The 19669-nt window shown below is 36.0% G+C and overlaps 1 protein-coding gene across 2 annotated transcripts in view; it reads right to left on the reverse strand.

Moving 5' to 3' along the window:
- Nucleotides 1-1245: 1245 nt before the first annotated feature.
- LOC110101519 (NADH-cytochrome b5 reductase-like protein) overlaps nt 1246-19669 on the reverse strand; it is a 57083-nt gene continuing 38659 nt past the window's right edge. For both annotated transcript variants that reach the window (XM_020829443.2, XM_020829442.2), the window contains exons 10-13: nt 2942-3031; nt 2716-2829; nt 2310-2378; nt 1246-1707 (exon numbers count right to left, since the gene is read on the reverse strand). In XM_020829443.2, the coding sequence (XP_020685102.1) occupies nt 1651-1707; nt 2310-2378; nt 2716-2829; nt 2942-3031 (330 nt within the window). In that variant the 3' untranslated portion in view covers nt 1246-1650. The remainder of the gene's footprint in view (nt 1708-2309; nt 2379-2715; nt 2830-2941; nt 3032-19669) is intronic.

The raw sequence follows: 19669 nt of genomic DNA on the forward strand, positions 1-19669 counted from the left end.
AATTATATTGCTTAAAATTAATAAGCTCTATTTTTATATTTTAATATACTAAACTTTTTTTTTTTTTGTACTTAAAATTTTGTATGACAACTTACTAACATGAACAAATTTCTATATATAATGTTTTTTTAAATACCAATTCACCCCCTCTTTTGAAAATATCATACACATAAATTGATATTGGAGCATTGACTCTATTTTTGTTAGCTTAATCACCAATAATAAATAAATTCATTATATCACATAATATCTGCTATAGCAACACGTGCCGAAGGTCACTCCACCACAAAGCTTGTATTTTTAGGCAATGTCCAATTTGATTGGAAGGATGGCATGAGTTAATTCTCGGGAGGACAAGATCCAACTTATAAAATATGTGTCTTACAATATAGACCTCCCAATATGCTAGTGATGGAGTAAAGAATGAGCAGTCATTTTTTAAATGGACATTAGCAGAGGTAGAACTGTAGTATGTATTGTCTTGTGCTAATTAATATTCATAAGGTTTAGAATTTTTATTGACTGACAATATTTTACAGGTGATTTAACCATGGATAAAGATTGACCATACAAGTTTCATAAAACGGATTTCAGCGTAAACAAGGAAATTCGAATATATCCTCTCGATTTTCATTTGACATTTGGCTTCGTCTATGTAAGATTACTTCATTTGAGATGAAAATAATCCCTTGCAAAAGAAAGATTAAATGTTTTCTCCTTGTCTCCTAGTCTTGAGAACTACAATGGATTTAAGGGCATGCCGTGAGTTAAACTCTGTACCCACAAAAAACAGTCCTCTCAGGGTAGTCACCTGGTTCTTCAAGACAAAATAAAGAAGATGCAGACCCTCTTCCAAGCTCCATGTCTTTTTTTAGCTTTTGAAGCTAAATGAAATGAAAAAGAAAGGGGGCAGCCAAGTGGTTATAATATAAAGCCAACCTTCACAAACTCCACGATATGGAGAAAGTCCGCAAAACTAGCAAAAGGGTATTTTTGAATCAATCCTGATCGTCCATCCAGCACAAGCATTTAGCCAAGTTCTATAAAATGAGCATCAAAACGTGGTTTTTAAGAAACATTCCTATAGATCGATCGCTAAAAGTTATGAAAAGGCTCAACAAGTAGAAGCACAAATAGGCACTAAATTGCAGGCTCAAAACAACCACATTGTAATTGAATCAATGTTGAAATATCAAACAAAAATTATAACATAACAAAAACACCCAAAAAAAAATTACAATGGTCTGCAGAAAACAAAATGTTGCAGCATATTTAGTATCACCAAATCTAAAGAACAAAAGAGGTATTATTCTCAATGCATTTTACTAGAGTGCTAGATTCTGGCCTTTACAATTTCAATTGAATAGGAAAAATAGCTTCACTTTATTTACTTTACAGCCAACTGAATAGCTAGCTTTGAGAAATCAGAATATCCTAGTTTTGTTTTAATATATATTCTCAGAATATGCATCCTGAATACATGCAACCAAATATAGCCATCCCAAGATAAATCAAAAACCAAAGACTTCTGCAATTGAGCTGCATCTCAAGGTTTACCACAGCAAAAATTCATTTATCATCACAGATAAATAGCTTGCTTATTGATTACTCTATATCCAAAGTTACATGTCAAAGTAGTTAGCAATCTACTCAAAACTTGTAGACCATTTCTTCAGTGTAACCTAGATCCTTGAGTAATCCAGAGAGCTGCAAAATATTACAGAGAAAAGGTTAAAGATCATAATAAACAAACTTCATGTCTATGAAAAGCAAAAGCCAAGGAGCTGGGAACAGCTAGCAATAAAATTCTTGAAGGAGCTATACGCTAATATAGCATTTTGACGAGCCTACTGCCAATGGAAGGTTTAAAAGTATTGGTATATGTGCCTGAAGGGGATTATTATGTGAGCTCAGCTAAACGCGAAGAAATTTTCTCTACTATCTACACATTGGATTCACGTTCATAATGGACTCAAACGGATCAAGTAAAAAAACAAATATAAAAGTTGATAGCTTTGAACTAAATGTCACCGAATAATTTTTCCATCAAAAATAAACTTTTTTTTTTGTAGGAGCATATTCATACAAAGCACAAGTTGCACTATAGAACGAGTTTTATTAAATTATAGTCCCCTTAATGCTTCTTTTACAACGTCATATTGGGGAAATTGACTCTGGTATTAAACTTTGATCCCTTTAATACCAAAGGATTTAGAATGAGATCAAATGTAGGACAAAAAGTTTTTAAAACGATTTGTGTAGCATTTAACACCTCACGTAGAATTCAACAATTATAAGACAAAACTTACTTCCCCTTGAGATCTATCTTTTGCCTTGTCACCTGATATGTGGTTCATCAAACCAGGTGGTCCACAGACCTGATTAAATTTTTAAATAAACAATTAGTATTTAAGCAGTCAGGAAAAAAATAATAAAAACTGAATTGATGATGAAAACCTGGAAAAAAGTGACTATATTAACAGCTGGTATTGGTTATCACTAAGTTCTAGTCATAAAGAAGTGTATAAAATATTAAAGGCTGTACGAGAGATTCAGGGCATCAGGCATAACCATCAAATTACAATAGTTTTGCATAATCTTGCACAGAGCTACTGTTAAATACACAGCAAGCATGACAAGAAATAACAAGATTTTGATTTTTTTATTAAATCATGACCATGGAAACCAAAATTACAGAAAACAACTGAAACCCACCAAAATGAGTGTATCCTCAGAAGGGCCAGGCAAGCCCTTTAGAATCATATCACTTGATATAAAGCCCGCACCACCTCTCCAGGACTTGCTTGGTTTATCAACAGTATAAAAAACCTAAAGTTTTGACAAAATTGAAGTAAAATGGTATATCAGCCGGTGAGCAGCTGATTAGTCACCGAATCATTTTAAATAAAACTAACAGTAACATAATAGAAAAAGCAATGACCTTGAAATTTGGATAACTAGCTGCCAACCTATCAAGCTCTGCCTTCAGCAAAATATCGTCTGGTGACACATTTGCATAAATCAATGATACCTAATCAATCAATTTAGTACAAACCATAAGAACATAATGCGAAAGCTGGCAGGAAAACTTAACTTCCGATATACTTTTTTTTTTTTTACCGATATACCATTTTTCTGAAATCAAAAGAGTAAGCATTACAATAAGCTAAAATATTATTGTATAAAGCATGCAAATAAAAGGGAAAAACAAGATGTGATCTGGCTAAAACTTCATAAACAAATTTTGCATAAACTTAGGTCGACACCATAGCAACTCAATAGAGCTGAATGGAAAAGAGACATAGGAATTCAGAAATAAATTTTTGTCCTCTTCCTTTGAATTTATTAAAGAAATTATTGTGATCTAAAATTTTGATATAATTTCTGATTGTCTTTTATAAGGGTCGTAGATATGTTTGATTCTTAGCTGAGAAAGGACCCAAATTGAAAGTATAGTAAGTTAAAATCTAAGACAAATACTTCATGGCACATATACACGTATTATGGTAAAGAGGCATTTTTTGAGCCAAGGAGCATCATATTTATCCTATCGGGACATCCAAAAGGAATAATGTGATTAAATGTAAAAAGGTTCATTTAGAGGTGAAGGAAGTGCTACTTTCATATATAAAGAGTCGAAAAATTAAAATAAAATTTATGCATAGATGATAATGGGAGACTGATAGTGACAATTCAAGAATCAAATATTCCAACATTAATTGACTACGGAAAATGATCATTGGAATCAAGTTCTAGAGCAGAAAGCATTAATGACTAAGCATTGGGTTAAACCTTCCTAACAAAAGAGATTTTACGGATCATTTCATTATCCAAGACAAAAAAAAAATAAAGATAAAAAAAATGAAAAATATGAGGCAAATAAGAATCAAAGAGAACATGGATTAGGAATTAAGAGATATAACTATAAAGTACATAACTATCAGTCATCCCTTTCAATGCAATGAAGTTGAAGTTGGACAGATTGTAACATATGGTAAAGACTATTACACAATATGGATCACATCTTAGACCTCTTACCATGAGTTGAGTCCTGCTTCTTGAATGAAAATTAGGGGCAACTAAGGATCTTTTAGAGGAGCATACAAAGGTGTGGCAACAGAAGCGTACAATTTTAATGTTTAATAAGTGGATTGATAATCAAGAAAGATCAATAGTTGATTGCTTAGTTAATTCACTATTAGACACAATATTCATAGAATTATTGATGCCTCTAAATATTTTAAAATTATAAGCTATTTGAGCTCCTTAATGCACAATCTAAAATTTCTTTGGGGAGGTAAATTTATATCTTTGGTAGGGAAAATAAACTTAGGGAAAATAAACTTAGTTAAGTCAGTTTTGCTTTCCTACACAATTTTCCATTGCACACATTCCATGGTTCCTAGAGGAATTCTAGGTGAGTTTGATAAAATTTGTCGATCCTTTATCTGGAGTGAAGTGGATGGGATTAAAGGGATCCATTATGTTAAATGGGATACAATGTGCTTACCGGTGGAGCAGAGAGGAAGAGGACTTCATTCCTGTTGTGAGAAAATAGATCCTCTTAGAGCTAAACTAGCATGGAGATATTGTCAAGAGGAAGATTCTTTGCTACATAAGAGATTGTACCCAAAATATGGGCATCTGTATGGTGATTACTTCTCAAAAAAGAAAAATGAATCAGCTGCTTGGAAAATCATCTTTGAAGGAGGAACTTCACTCAAGCCAATAGTTAGATGGAATATTGCAAATGGGAAATTGATTAAAGCTTTAAAAGATATCTGGATATTGGATAGATGCATAGATGAATGGCCTACATTTGTTAATCCTAACATAGAAGAAGATAGCTCGGTTGATAAATTCATTTCTACAGGGAGATGGAATTCTGAAAAACTAAGAGAGGGTTTCGGTGAAGAGCTAGTTGAGATGATCAGCAAGATTCCGATATCCACAGAAGTTCCAACATATACTTTGGAATTAATTTCAAAATATTCTGGAAAGTCAATTTCATCATTGGCTTTTGCAGCAGTAGATAAGGGAAATCGGACTGAATATTGGAAATGGGTGAAAAAAGCAAAGTTAAACCCACGGGTAGTGTTTTTGGTGGAGGATTTTCAACAAGGCATTACCAACGGCAGATTTTCTCTTCTATAGAAGACTGCAGATGCATAATGGATGCCCAAGGAATTGCAATATGCATGAAGATATAGAGCATGTAATAATCAAATGCAAAAAGCTAGGAGTTTTTCTACAGCTGAATAAATGGGGATTTGTTGTTCCATAATTCGGTTCCTTGGAGGAATGCTTCAAATGGATCTCTCTTCAAAATTTCTGGATGGTAAATTTATTCTGTAATGTTATCTGCTTTTCTTGAAAAGGGAGAAACAAGCTACTGCATAAAGGTATAGATGATAGCTCACATTTCATTGCTTCGGAATCTCTCAGTTTTGCTGCCATTTCAGCAAAAAAAATTTCCTATAAATCGGGTAAATAGGGTGCTAACTGACTTTACAAGCTGTCGGATGATCATTGGCATCCCCCTCCACCTGAATGGATAAAGGTTAATATAGATGATTCATTACTCAAATCATAAAAAGCAAGAATTGGAGGAGTTTTCAGAGATTTCAAAGGAAGATTTCTTTTAGCCTTTGGACATACTTGTGTATATTGGGACATATCTAGACTAAAACTAGCAGCCATACAACATCTCAAGTTTGTAATCAAAGATTGGATGCTAATCTACAAGGGGATTATAATTGAGAGTGACAATAGAAATATCATCAAGCTTCTTCAAATGAGCGATTACAAGAATAAAGATCAGTTGGGGTCGAAGCTAAAGGAGTTCAACAAGGTAATTTTCAATTGTGTAACTAGGAATTGCAATAAATTAGCGGATCTTTGTGCTAATTATGCAATTCTTAGTTCTTTTATTTGGGAAGATTTAGTTCTTAATAAGGTTCCTCCTAACTTCATTTGTATGCTTAAGGAGTAATCAGTTGATATCTATTAGCTCTTTATTTTTTGTTTTGTTAATAAAATTTTTATGCACCTAGGTGCATTTTCTCAAAAAAAAAAAAAAATTATAGAAGAAAATATGGTGCCAGTGTTTAAGGACATAATAACTCAACTTATATTTTTGCAATTTACTAATTTAAGATACATATATATAATTGTTCATTACATTGTGAATATATTTTAAATTCTTGTAATTCAAATGCTTACGAATAAGAGGACACACCTATATTGGACACTATGTGCAACCCAACACATAGATCTAATGTTGGAGGATATAAGGATAACTTATCAAGTGAGAAGTAATATTAAAAATGTTAAAGCTACCTAAATTTATATATAATCATGGACTTTTTTTAGATATAATGAGGAAATAGACATATGGAGTAGAATTAGTGAGGCTAGGTATCACTTGTTTTGCTACTATTTTTCTTACTCTTTCAAGCGTACACAGCAAAAAGATAATTTAGGATATATGTTTTGTCTCTAAAGAATGAAAAAAAGTTCATATTTAGTATAGATTATAAATAAAAGAAAGCTAATGAGATCAATCTCATGACTATATTTTGAAATAATGTGACATATGCCTTGAAGCTTACAAGCCCATTAGTGGAGATATTGAGGTCAGTTAATGGTTAAAAAGGTTCAGTTATGAGTTATATTTATGGTGCAATAAACAAGATAAATGATGCAATTAGCAGTGCATTTGAAGGAGATGGAGATACGTATGATCAAGTCTTTCGTATTATGGATGAAAATAGTATTATCAATGCACTAAGTGCAATGTGATATGCAAGGTTTTATTTTTGCTTTGATATGCAAAATGTAAATCAAATTGGCACTTTTTGAAATAGAGGGTTCATAAGTTGTACATCATGTGTACATATATACATAAAAATTCATTAAATGAATAATTATTAAACCACATTAGATAATAAGTTTCAGCAATATAACGATACGTTAAATCATAACTATCTAAGAGCAAAAAAAAAAAGAAAAGATAAAATTTAAAGTTATGAAAAAAAATCAACTTAAAAATTAAGAAAACTCAATGAGATTGCAACCAACTAAAGACTAAGAGGTGGTGTAGGTAATGTGAAGTGAGAGAGAATGTGAATATGAGGAATCGATAAGCATTCTCAAGAAGAAGCTTATGAGCGAAAAGTTATTAGCACCAACAACAAGAACTATTGAGAGGCGAAACTAAAACTAGCAAGTGTTGGCTCCAAAAATTTGTGCCCGACTTCTCCAAGCCCTTTTGTATTGACGGGGAGTGATGAGGACATCGATCAGAGGATCAAACATGTGTATCGCCGGAAGCATCGCAGATCAACGGCCACAATTCAGAGTTTATATTTTTAGTTATTTATGCATTTTATTTTCTTTGAGTCTTCCTATTGTACCCTTATTATGAGTTGAGTCATGCTGTAGCTCTAAGGACAATTTAGTCTTTGTTCCTTCTTTTATTTTGAGACCTATATATAGGTCATTTCTATTGTAATGAGATGATTATTGATTAATAGAAATTTTCTTTGCTTCTTCTTCTTGAATGAGAGCTAGAGAAGGGTGATTGAGCTTAAGGTGAGCGAAGTGCATTACCCACCAGTCGTTGGAAGCGTCAGTGACTCGTGGCTTTATTTTATCTTCTTGTCTCCTTATCCACCTCTTGTTCTCCCCCTCTCCTACCCGCCACTCTCCATAACCCCACCACCGGCCATCTAGGGGATACAACCCGCCGGCTCTTCCTTTAGCCGTCGGCCACTCCTCAACACCCCTTCCCCAATCTTTCAACCGTTGGCCCCTTTCCCTTTCACCCACTTGTTTCAAATTTTGAAATTGAAAATTGATTGAATCTCAAAATTTCCAAATTTGTCAAAAGCCAAATTAGGAAAGTATTCAAATCCAAACCAATTTGAAATTCAAATTGAAGTGGATTTCATAATAACTTTTTCTACTGCTTATGTGCTAATTTGGAAGGCTCATAGGTTGCTCCCACACCTCCTCCCTCCCTCTAGGACCCGCCGGCCATGCATGGGCCCTCTCCCTTTAATTACCCAATCAATGCATTAATGGCCCCTTAATTTGAAATCAAATTTCAAATTAATTTCCCTCTAATTTCATTCAAAATCCTGAAATTAATTTCAAGTTTTGAAATAACCTCCTCCCCCTCTCTCTTGAACCCGCCGGCCCCCTCTTGATGGGCTCCATTAAATGCCCATTAATCCTCCTAAATTCTATTTGAAATTTGAAATCAATTTCAAATTAATTCCCTCCAAATTTACTCAAAATCTGAAATTAATTTCATATTTGAGTAAACCTCATTCTTCTCCCATCTAACCTAAATCCCCTCACCCAAGTCACCTGCCCCCTCTCTCTCTACCTTGGCCGCCCCTCTCCCTACTCCCTCCCTTGGGAATTTTGGGTGCTCATAACACTTGAAGCCAAGAGAAGAAGACGACGCCCTTCCACCTCCACTTCAATGACGTATGGCCGATCCCGAGATTGATAGCGGATTGGTATTCGACGTCTACGGCGACATCCACCTCACCCGTTCACCGTTCTTCGACGTCGGGTTTGGCTCCGACGACACTGTTGAAGATTATTTGAACCGCATCCTTCCCACTCTCGTGGACGTTATAGACGATCAATTCCAGGACTACGATTGGACCATCAACGGTCATCCATCCGTGCCATCTCCACCACCGTCGACCTTTCCGTGGATCAAGACCATTGGTGTTGCAACCATCCTCGTGGCATCGTTGGGTCTGCTGAAGATCTTCTCCCGCTAAGCCTAGTGTAGTTGAGTGATCAATCCCCAAGGTGAAAACTCTCATTATTAAATCGTGGATTGTTGATTAAGAGCTTTTAGTATTGTTACTATCTTTGTTTATCTATGAGATTTGGTTAATCTACATGTACTACTTCGCCTAAGGAAGTAGAAGACTAAGGTTCTTTAACGAATTTTCTTGTTATTACAATAAGTTATTGATTTGGGTTACATTGCCAATTGTTCTTAAATTTCTTAATAAGCCCTTGTGCATGTGGTTTCACATCATCTGGTATCAGAGCATGGCTAGCATGCTTTACATGTGCTAGATGCATCCTAGGAGCCTAGATTAACTTGTCCTTAGTCGTTTGCAGGCATAACATCATTTAGATAGTTTTATTCTCTATTTTTCTTTTGCTGTCCAAAAAATTCTGCAGTAGTTTCTTCATCTTACATAAGTATATTTCATTGTTTAAGTGCTGCCATCATCACCATAACATCCATAATAGTCTAGGCCACTTAGACAATTGACTTAACTTGCTGTCCACTAAATTTCTGCACCTAGTAGTAGCCTTTTGGGTGAATTTTAGATAGTGTTCACTTGCTGTCCACACTCTAGAGTCCATCCAAATTGCTTAGATAACTTCATCCATCATATTAGTTTGCTGCCCTATTAATTCCTGCACTCTTTGGAGCCATTAGGAGTATAGTTTTAGAGTGTCTAAGTGCTGCCCTTCTGTCCTTAACCTTCCCTAGTGTCCCCTAGCACCCAACCATGGACCCGGAACACATTCAAGCAACTTTAGACCTAATTGTAGGCCAATTGGGAACGGTCACACAACAGATTAGGGATACCCAAACAAATTTAGCTGAGTTTAGACACCAAACGGGTGATAGACTAGACAACATCGAAAGGATAGGAAACCCGGCCATCTGCACCCCATCTAGACCCCACTCTCCTTATGGCGAAGATAACTGAACTGATTATGGACCTCCTAGATACCACTACCGACCCAATCACTGACCCAATCACGAACCTGGAGGACGTGACACACCTTGAAGAGACAACGATACCCAACTTCTTAAGAGTATTAAGATAGATGCCCCGACATTTGACGGTACATTAGAACCCCAAGTTTTTCTTGATTGGCTCAAAGGAATGGATATCTATTTCAAGTGGTACAACATTTCGGAAGAGAAGAAGGTCCAATTTGCTGAGATGAAGTTGATTGATAGAGCCAACCAGTACTGGACTAACATAGAACACATGCGGAAAACTCGAAGAGAATACTCTGTAACTGATTGGGGAATGATGAAGCAAGAGTTGAAGCGGAAATATCTTCCCCCCTCATACTATCCTAGACTTTTGGATCGATGGAATAGGTTAACCCAAGGTAGCAAGCCCGTTAAGGAATACATCTCGACCTTTGAAGACTTCATGATTCGTTGTAACGGGGAAGAGACCACCACCCCTGCCCAACTTGCATCAATGTTTAGAGCTGGACTACGGGAAGATCTTAGAAATGAACTTTTTGCCAGAGGAGTGAATACTTTTGAAGCTGCCTGTAGTCTTGTACTTGACTTAGAAGAATCTAGGAGCCATGCCTCTAGGACCTAAGACTCTTGTCCAAACCCGCTCAAATCCTCCTCTAGCCAACCTTACAACAAGCCCACTGGACTCTCGAATAGTCGGCCTTCCCCTGGCCAAGCCCAACCTCGACCGGACTATAAAGGCAAAACACCCGAACAGGAAACCCCCAAAACCTCTGCCGGCACTAAGTGTTTTAGATGCCATGAGTACGGACACATTGCCTCTCAATGTTCTAGCCCGTTTAAGGTCACAATATTGAAGAAGTCACCGAAGAAGAGGATGAATCGGACACCGAACTAGTTCATCATATTGATGACGACGAGGAATTTTTCAACGAGGAAGATACTGCCGTGATCCACTGCATCCAAAAGATGGACTTACAAGTCATAAGGTGTGCCTTCTCACAGACTAAGCCAAGCGATGACTGGTGAAGAACCTCAATCTTCTACACTTTTACCAAGATAGGGGATAAAAATTGCAAGGCCATAATAGACAGTGGAAGTTGTATTAACGCCGTGTCATCTACAAGCTTCATTTGAAAACCACGCCACACCCGAACCCCTACAAAGTCGCCTGGATCAACTCGACCACCCTGGAGGTGAAAGATAGGAGCCTCGTTCCTATAGAATTCGTTGGATACAAAGAGAAAATCTGGTGTGATGTGTTAGCGATGGATTTAGGCCAAAAAATTCTCGGTCGCCCCTGGCTATTCGATAACGATGTTCATATATATGGCCAATCAAACACCTGCGTGTTTGAGCACGAGGGCAGGAAAATTAAGCTCCTACCCACTCAGCCTAAGTCTACCAAAGAGGAAGTCAAACCCAACTCCCTTAAACCCAACACGGGCCTGAACTTATTAACTGCTAAGGACTTAGGTACGGAACTAGAGTCAGGAGCCCCTCTTTACGCGTTAGTAGCTCGGGAAGTGAGTGTCACCCAAGAAGAACCTATCCCTGAGGAAGTAAAACCGCTCCTGGAAGCTTTTTCTGATGTCTTCCCATAAGATCTGCCCCAGCAACTGCCTCCTGTAAGGGATAGTCAACACGCTATTGACCTAGTGCCTGGAGCTTCATTGCCAAATCTGCCCCATTACCGAATGAACCCTACTGAGCATGAGGAGCTCAATAAACAAGTGGATGAGTTGATACAACGCGTGTTCATTAAGGAGAGTCTTAGCCCGTGTGATGTTCCCGCCCTTCTTACCCCTAAGAAGGATGGGTCATGGAGAATGTGCATTGATAGCCGTGCTATCAACAAAATCACGGTTAAGTACGTTTCTCAATCCCTCGGTTAGATGACATGTTAAACATGATGATGGGAGCCACATTGTTTTCTAAGATTGATCTTAAAAGTGGCTATCACCAAATTAGAATCCGCCCGGGGGATGAATGGAAGACCGCGTTCAAAATCAAAGATGGGTTATACGAGTGGACTGTGATGCCTTTTGGCTTAAGCAATGCTCCAAGTACATTCATGAGAGTAATGACCCAAATCCTCAAACCTTTCCTAGGAAAATTCGTAGTGGTTTACTTTGATGATATTTTGATTTATAGTAACTCGGTGGATCAACACTTGAACCATTTAAGGCAAGTCTGCGAAGTACTAAGGAAAGACCAAATGTTTGTCAATCCCAAGAAGTGCACGTTCCTAACCAATCACGTAATTTTTCTGGGATTCATTATATCCTCCCAAGGCATATCTGCTGACCTCGAAAAAAAGCGATCAATCAATGAATGGCCTGAACCTAAGAATATTAGAGATGTTAAAAGTTTTCACGGACTGGCCACGTTTTATAAGAGATTTATCTGGAATTTTAGCACTATAATGGGTCCAATAACTGACTGTCTGAAGAAAGGAGAATTTCACTGAACGATATCTGCCACTAAAGCTTTTGAGGAAATAAAGAGGAAAATGATTCAAGCACCAGTCATGCGACTGCCGGATTTCTCTAAAGTCTTTGAAGTAACCTGCGATGCATCTGGCATAAGCATAGGAGGAGTATTATCCCAAGCGGGACACCCGGTTGCCTACTTTAGTGAAAAGTTAAACGACATTAGGCAACGCTACTCCACCTACGATAAAGAATTTTACGCCATCATCCAGTCACTCAGGTACTGGAGACACTGTCTGCTTCCCCAAGAATTTGTTATTTTCTCTGACCATGAAGCCCTACAATATATAAACTCCCAAAAGAAACTAAATGCACGTCATGGTCGGTGGTTTGAATTTTTGCAAGAATACACTTATACGAATAGGCACAAAGCGGGTTCTGAGAATAAGGCTGCTGATGCACTTAGCCGTCAGATGATGATCACTCGTGAGATGAAGATGGAAGTGATAGGTTTCGAGCGACTTACGGAAGACTACATGGATTTCCCTGACTTTAGAGAAACCTATTCTGCTTTAGCAACTGGAGGTGAACGAATTATATAGATGATTTCATGTTGGAAGATGGATATTTATTCAAATCCCAAAAACTCTTTATTCCCAAGACGTCTCTTCGCAAATTTCTTGTTTGGGAATTACATGTTGGTGGTTTAGCAGGACACTTCGATCAAACTAAAACAATTGCCGTGATTGAGAATCGATTTTTCTAGCGAAGTCTTAAGCGTGATGTAATGTGGGTGCATTGAAATTACCCCATTGTGCTTATACATGTCTTTCACATGAGTATCTTCTGTCTCCTAATTTGGATTTATGCATGGCGGACCCCACAGGAGAATCGATTCTTAGGTTATAAATAGAGAGCTCATTTGATTTGGTTCATTTTCACGCGTTTCAGATTACAAGGAGAGGGTGGTATTGAGGTATTGTCGAATTTGAATGTGCACTTGTGAGTTAAGAGCAAAAGGGGAGAAGTTCTAGTTTGTGTTTGTGTTTGTTGGCGAGCAATCATTTCTTCAATAAGTTCACTTCCAGTCCTATTCTGTTGCATTTGGCTTTTTGTTCACTTTTTATTTTTTAGTATTTGCAACTTAGGATTTCATCCATTTATTATTTCTTATTGACTTGGGAGTTAGATTAAGTTTTAATTCTCCTAAATTTAATCCAAGTCCTTTATTTTGTATAAATTTTGACAGCACCCCGACGTTGTCCCCATGTAGGGGATTGCATTGAGGTGTGCTAAGCTTTCCCACCACACCAAGAAAGACATGAATGGTCAGTATAGGGTGAAACTGTGACCGAAATCTGCAATCTCTACCCGCCAAGTAAGGCAATCACGGATTTTCTGGTACCTCAAAGTACACGATGACGAAGGCAGCAACGGCAACGACGATGACACCAAAGTGGCCGGTGGCTATAGGATGGCAGTGGCAACAACGTTGGGGGTCATGTGAAGAGAGAGAGAGAGAGAGAGAGAGAGAGAGAGAGAGAGAGAGAGATATATAGAGAGAGAGAGAGAGGCGTGAGTGTTTCGTGAGGGCTATCGTTTTCATGAGGGGGGTTGGGTATGAGAGTTTGAGTAAGGATTGAGGGGATGTTTAGGTATTTGAGAGATTTAGGGTTAGGGATTTATTATATTATAATTTTTTTTATTTTAAATATAAATCTGATAAAGGAATTTTTTCAAATTGATAATGGAAATTTACTTAAATTAATCATGCCTCAACTCGCAGTGAGACTGTTGTCATTCAAGCAAGTTAATGTTTCCTCAATCTAAGCGAGCAAATTTTTATTTTTGCTGATCAACAACCTCAACTAGTATGGATGTCGATCTTAACTCTTTCAATTGCCCCGAATGCCCTAGCAAAGTTCGTTTCACAAACAAATGTCCTTTCGATGATTTAGTTTTTTTGTCAATGCACGTTGGGCATGTTTCATATGACATCGTACTCTTTCGCTTTTGAAACTCACCATGCTCGACACTAGTATTAAGGTCAATAGCAGGTGATAGAGTGTGGTGAGAATAACCACCAAGAAATTAATAGCTCTAAGATGAGTGGAGAGCTGATGAACAACGACTCAATGACTATAAGAAATAATGAGAAGTGAACATTCATGTCTACCTGTGAAGATAACACTCTAAAACATACCAACAAATATGAACCAAGATTTCGTTGTGATCTGGAGCCTAATGCACAATGTTACATGTTGTGTGGCAAAGAAATGCAGTATGTGTACTTTATCGCGAGCTTATGCTTCACAGGCGAGATGAAAGATGCATACACAATACATTGTGATTCACTTTGCTTCTAAAGTGTTTCTTTAATAGCACTAGATGAAAGATGGATATGTGAACTCCATCGAGCATTGCATTAAGTCAGTTATGTTCTTTAACCCAGAGTTCTTTTTCACAAGAATCATCTAAAATACAAGTAGGTGCACAATTTATTGGGGGCTTATATGCAGTTATTAGTAAGTTAGAGGGAGATCTAGTTGACAAATTGACTATAAATCAGACTCTGTATTTATAATCATGTTGTCCTATTTGTGATTGGCTTTGCCATCCTAAATAGAAGTAAGAAATCTTCAAGTTTAACTATTAATTGAAACTAATACAAAATTTTAAACTTTTATGTTAATATTAGTTTTTTAAATGCAATTTTAAAATTTTAATACAACGGAGTGGCAAGAGATATATGGGGCATCAACCCCAAGTTTATAAAAAGAGACAATTAAAGATTTAGGCTTGACTTGCAGTGTTGTTGTGGCTATGACAAGCACTAGAGACTTCAAGCACATTAATAATTTAATAGGCTTGAAATTACTAAATAACACATGTTTTATAAATTTTATTTTGATTTTTTTTGTAGACTCGCACTTAGTGGATAAAGGCTTGATGTTGTAACCATCGCAAGAAGAGAAATATGTTGGATCAAAAGCATCTAAATGACTTAGTGTTTATCAAATATAATCAAACTTTAAAAAATTCAATTTAAGAGATGTTTTAAAACAAATTAGTCAGGCGAAGGGCTAGAAATTTTTATTAACAGGGGGAAAAAATTAAGATATATTCTACTTTTTATTGACCAAGTAATGAAATATAGATTGTATGAAAACATTAAAATATAGTTGGCCCAATTAGTTAAGATAAATATTAAATTTGATAAAATTAAAAATTTACCAATATTAATTAATATAAATTGAAATAGAAAATTAAAATTGAAATTAATTAATTATTTAATATATTTATGACTTATTCATGTTGATATTTAATATTTCATCATATATGTATTTTTAAATTTTTATCATATATTGAAATATTACTGAAAACATTATTTAATATTAATAGTTTCATCTTTAACTCAACTTAGAATTTTAGAGCTTTAAAGCTCTTCACTCAATGTTCATCCAATTTTTAATACTTCAAAATTAAAAGGCTTATTGGCTTGCAGGCAAATCCTCATATATATATATAGAGAGAGAGAGAGAGAGAGAGAGAGAGAGAGAGAGTGAAATAAGAGGAAGAAGAATACTAGAAGAGAGGGAGAGCAAAATCAGAGCCAGAGATTTACAAGGTTTGTTTTTCTCCTTCTCCACTGTTTGTTGCTCTTCGACTTCGCCTCCTTCGCGTGATAGGTAGTCAGGGGGAGTTTTGAAAGAGTCACTACCTCTCAGATCTAAAATCACACCTCGTCGTTTGTCTATTCAATTGGAAGTAACGACAATGATGGCCGACAGGAGCTTGCTCGTTGCGAAGATCGCCATCTTTCTTCCATTTGCACGCTTCTTCGGCAAAATCCCGTAAATTTGCTGAACTCGTAAATTTGGGGTTTATGGAAAAAAGAGAAAAAACAGAGGATTTAACTCGATGTGAGATTTAACGGTTCCATAAATATTGTTTGGCATGATTTAGCATAAATCCTGCTCAAAGCATTCATAAATCCAATATCCAAATAGCCCATAAAATGTAAATGGCAATTTTCGGAGGGGGGCACGTGCCCCCACAGGTCCCGGACCCCCCCCCCCCCCCCCAAAACCCCCCCCCCCCATTTTTTTGGGGCCCCTGCAATTATTTGAGAGTGGATAAATGGGGAAATGGAATAAGTCAGTGAGGAAAGTTTGATGAAAAAGACCTAACTTGTAGACAAATTAACTAGGCATCGGAAAAAAAAAAAACTATTCAAAGGTGGTCTATAAGATTTAATAGGTAAAATATAAGAGGTGTTTCATCCAAAATGAGAGCTAGCTCATCTCAATCTACACTTGCGTTGTTTTCAAAAAAAGATGAGATTGACTGACCAAAAAATAAGAATAAAATCTTAAAGATGAACTTTCATTAAGGGTTTATGTTAATGAACTACAAGATGGTGATTAAAAAGATTTTCCTTGATCTTGCTTTGAGAGACATAAGATTTTATTTATTTTTCAATTTGTGATGAATTAAATATGGTTTTTAAATTTTAATTATCAGTTTTAATTTTTATCAGGTTATCTTAATGAACTGATTTTTTTAATAAATTGATACGCTACTATAAATCTTTTGTTAAGGCAATATGCCCAATCATGAAGTTTATGCATACAGGTTGATGCACTCATCTTCGCAGAAGAATAAATGCATCAAATTAACATACTTTTAATTCAATTTATTCTCTAACTTTATCCATATCTTCCCTCATCTGATCTTGAAGAAAAATAATGCAGTATAATATACATATACAGTGGTCCTAAATTAATAGCTGATTTTGAGAGATTATCATAATGATGGCTGATTTTTAGGGATTCTTCATTAGTGCTCATGTTGACACACAAGTTGGAGCATAGATATCTTGCACTCCCAACTTGTCTAGTGAGCTATAAAAGACTTTGCTTGTGACACCTTGGTGAGAATGTCAACTAATAGATCTTCTGATTTTACAAACAAAATTGGATTGTTTGGGCTTCAAAGCTTTTTCAATGAAATGTCGATCCATGTTGAAATGGATGATATGCAATGTCAATGGCTATCATATTGTTGCAAAACAATTTGATTAAATTTTGGATGAGTAACCAATTTCCTCGATCATTTCTTTAAGCCATAGTAGCTCGCATATCTCTTTAGCTATGACTCTAAATTCGGCCTTTCCACCACCTTTTGTTTTTTTCTTCCTCTAAGTAATGAGATTACCTCCTAAAAGGTAAAAAGCTCCTATGTAAATATTTGATCAAATGTGTTTCCTATCCAATCAATGTTTGCATATCCATTAATGCTTAGATGATTGTGCATCTGAAACATAATTCCCTTCCCTGGCAATGATATTAAGTATTGCAAGATCTTGAGTGTTGCATTCACTTGGCCTTCACTCAAACCCTGCATAAATTGGCATAGGTAATGTTTGGCCGAGTTGGTGCTTGATTTTTTGTACTTGTAATCCATGGTTCTACATTATTGGTTTGTTAACAAACTTACAACCAATCATCCCAGTATCAAATAATATAAGTAAGAATGTATTTTACTTGTAATAAGAATATGTCATGACTCGATCGAACAACTTCAATGCCCAAAAAATATTTTAAACTTCCCAGATTTTTTATTTAGAATTTAGTACATGAGGAGCAAGAGCTTGTAGAGGAGTTTCCATATTCAGGGCTCTGAATAGCAATCGATTGAGTAGAAAGTTTGTGGCAACCACTGCATCCATCAAGTAATGCTGAGGTGTGCTAGCTGTGACTAGGAGTGCTCAACTTATTTCAAGAATATATCTGTTCTTTCATTCTATAATTCCATTTGCTTTTGATATTTGATGGCATATAATCTCATGATGCAGACCTTATAATTGGAAATATTCCTTTTAACTTATTAATGGCATGTTTCTTTCCATTATTAGAGCAAAGAATCTAAAGTTTGGCTATTGAAGTTTGACTCTTGTAAACTACGAAATAAAGTTGGAAATAAACGCCCTAAATAATAAAATGATGCAAGCCCTAACTGATGAAGCCATAGCTAAACCAACAGCTATTTGCTATTTGTATGTCCTGTGATATTTGCCCTACCAACTGTGAAGTTGTCCCAAAGTACAGCCAGGTAACAACACCAAAAATCTCCTAGGTGAGCATATTCTAGGACGTGGAAATTTAGATTAGTGCACAACAGTTCAATTCCTCAATAGCTTTTCCCACCGATAATAATTTATTTGAGAGAGATGGGACAAGTAAATATTCTGGAGAGAGAGATGATGAAAGTGTCCTTTTTCTTGCCCCTAAAATTGAATTAGACTCCGTTGGCATTAGCAATGTGCATCGTATGGCCTTTGTGGACTCCATAAAATTGAAAGAGTCAAAGATCGTGTGGTTGTTGCTCATATATTAATAATCCAGCAAGTAGAATCAGCAAATTATTCTTTATTGAAGTAATTGGTTGGGTTTAAGCACTTACTGTCATAGCTCGGTCATTTTTCCATTTGTTTCATGTTTCTTCATTGCCTTGAGTTTCATTCCATTTGTTTCATGTTTCTTATTTTGAAGATTAAAAAGATATCAGATGAGTGGAAAATAAGTGTGTTGATTCACATTCTTAAAAATAAAGGTGAAGCACAAATTGTGTGAATTATAGAGGAATTACGTCAATGTGTCATACTTTAAAACGATGGGAAAGCGTTATGGAGCACAAGTTATGACGTTAAACTAATGTTTCTCAAAATCAATTTGGATTCATGTCAGGTAGGTCTACTATGGACAATACATTTATTGAGAGGTTTGATGGAGAAGTACAAAGAGAATAAGGAAGATCTACATATGATATTTAATGATTTAGAGAAAGCATATGATAAAGTTACAAGATAAGTGCTATGGAGAGTTCTAGGAAATAAAGTGATTAATAATGCTTAAAATCAAGTCATTAAGGATATGCATGAAGGAGCTGTTGTGTTCAAACACAAGGTGGCTTGACCAAGTATTTTCATATTTAAGTTGAATTACATTAATGATCATCCTTAAGCCCATATCTTTTTGCTTTAGTCATGGATGTTCTTACTAGACATTTGCAAGAGGATGTACCTTGGTGTATGCTTTTTGCTGATGATATTCTTCTTGTTGATAAAACTAGAGAGGGCGTTGAAGGTAAACTTGAATTATGAAGGTCAACTTTAGAGTCTAAAGATATTTTGTTTAAATAGATCTAAAACCAAATGCATTGAGTGTAATTTTAGTAGTAATAGATCTAGTGGAGGATTGTGACTTTGGGCAATCAATACATTAATAAGAGTATACATTTTAGAAATCTTGGGTCTATTGTTCAAAGTGATGATGAATTAGATGGCACTATTATTAGTAGAATTCAAGTTGGATGGTTGAAGTGGAGGAATTCATTGGGATTGTTGTGTGATAGAAAAGTACCCCTCAAACTTAAAAAAAAATTTATATAAGATCGTGGTGAG

The sequence above is a fragment of the Dendrobium catenatum genome, unplaced genomic scaffold (genome assembly GCF_001605985.2).
Source record: "Dendrobium catenatum unplaced genomic scaffold, ASM160598v2 fragScaff_scaffold_847, whole genome shotgun sequence".
NCBI classification, from domain to species: domain Eukaryota; kingdom Viridiplantae; phylum Streptophyta; class Magnoliopsida; order Asparagales; family Orchidaceae; genus Dendrobium; species Dendrobium catenatum.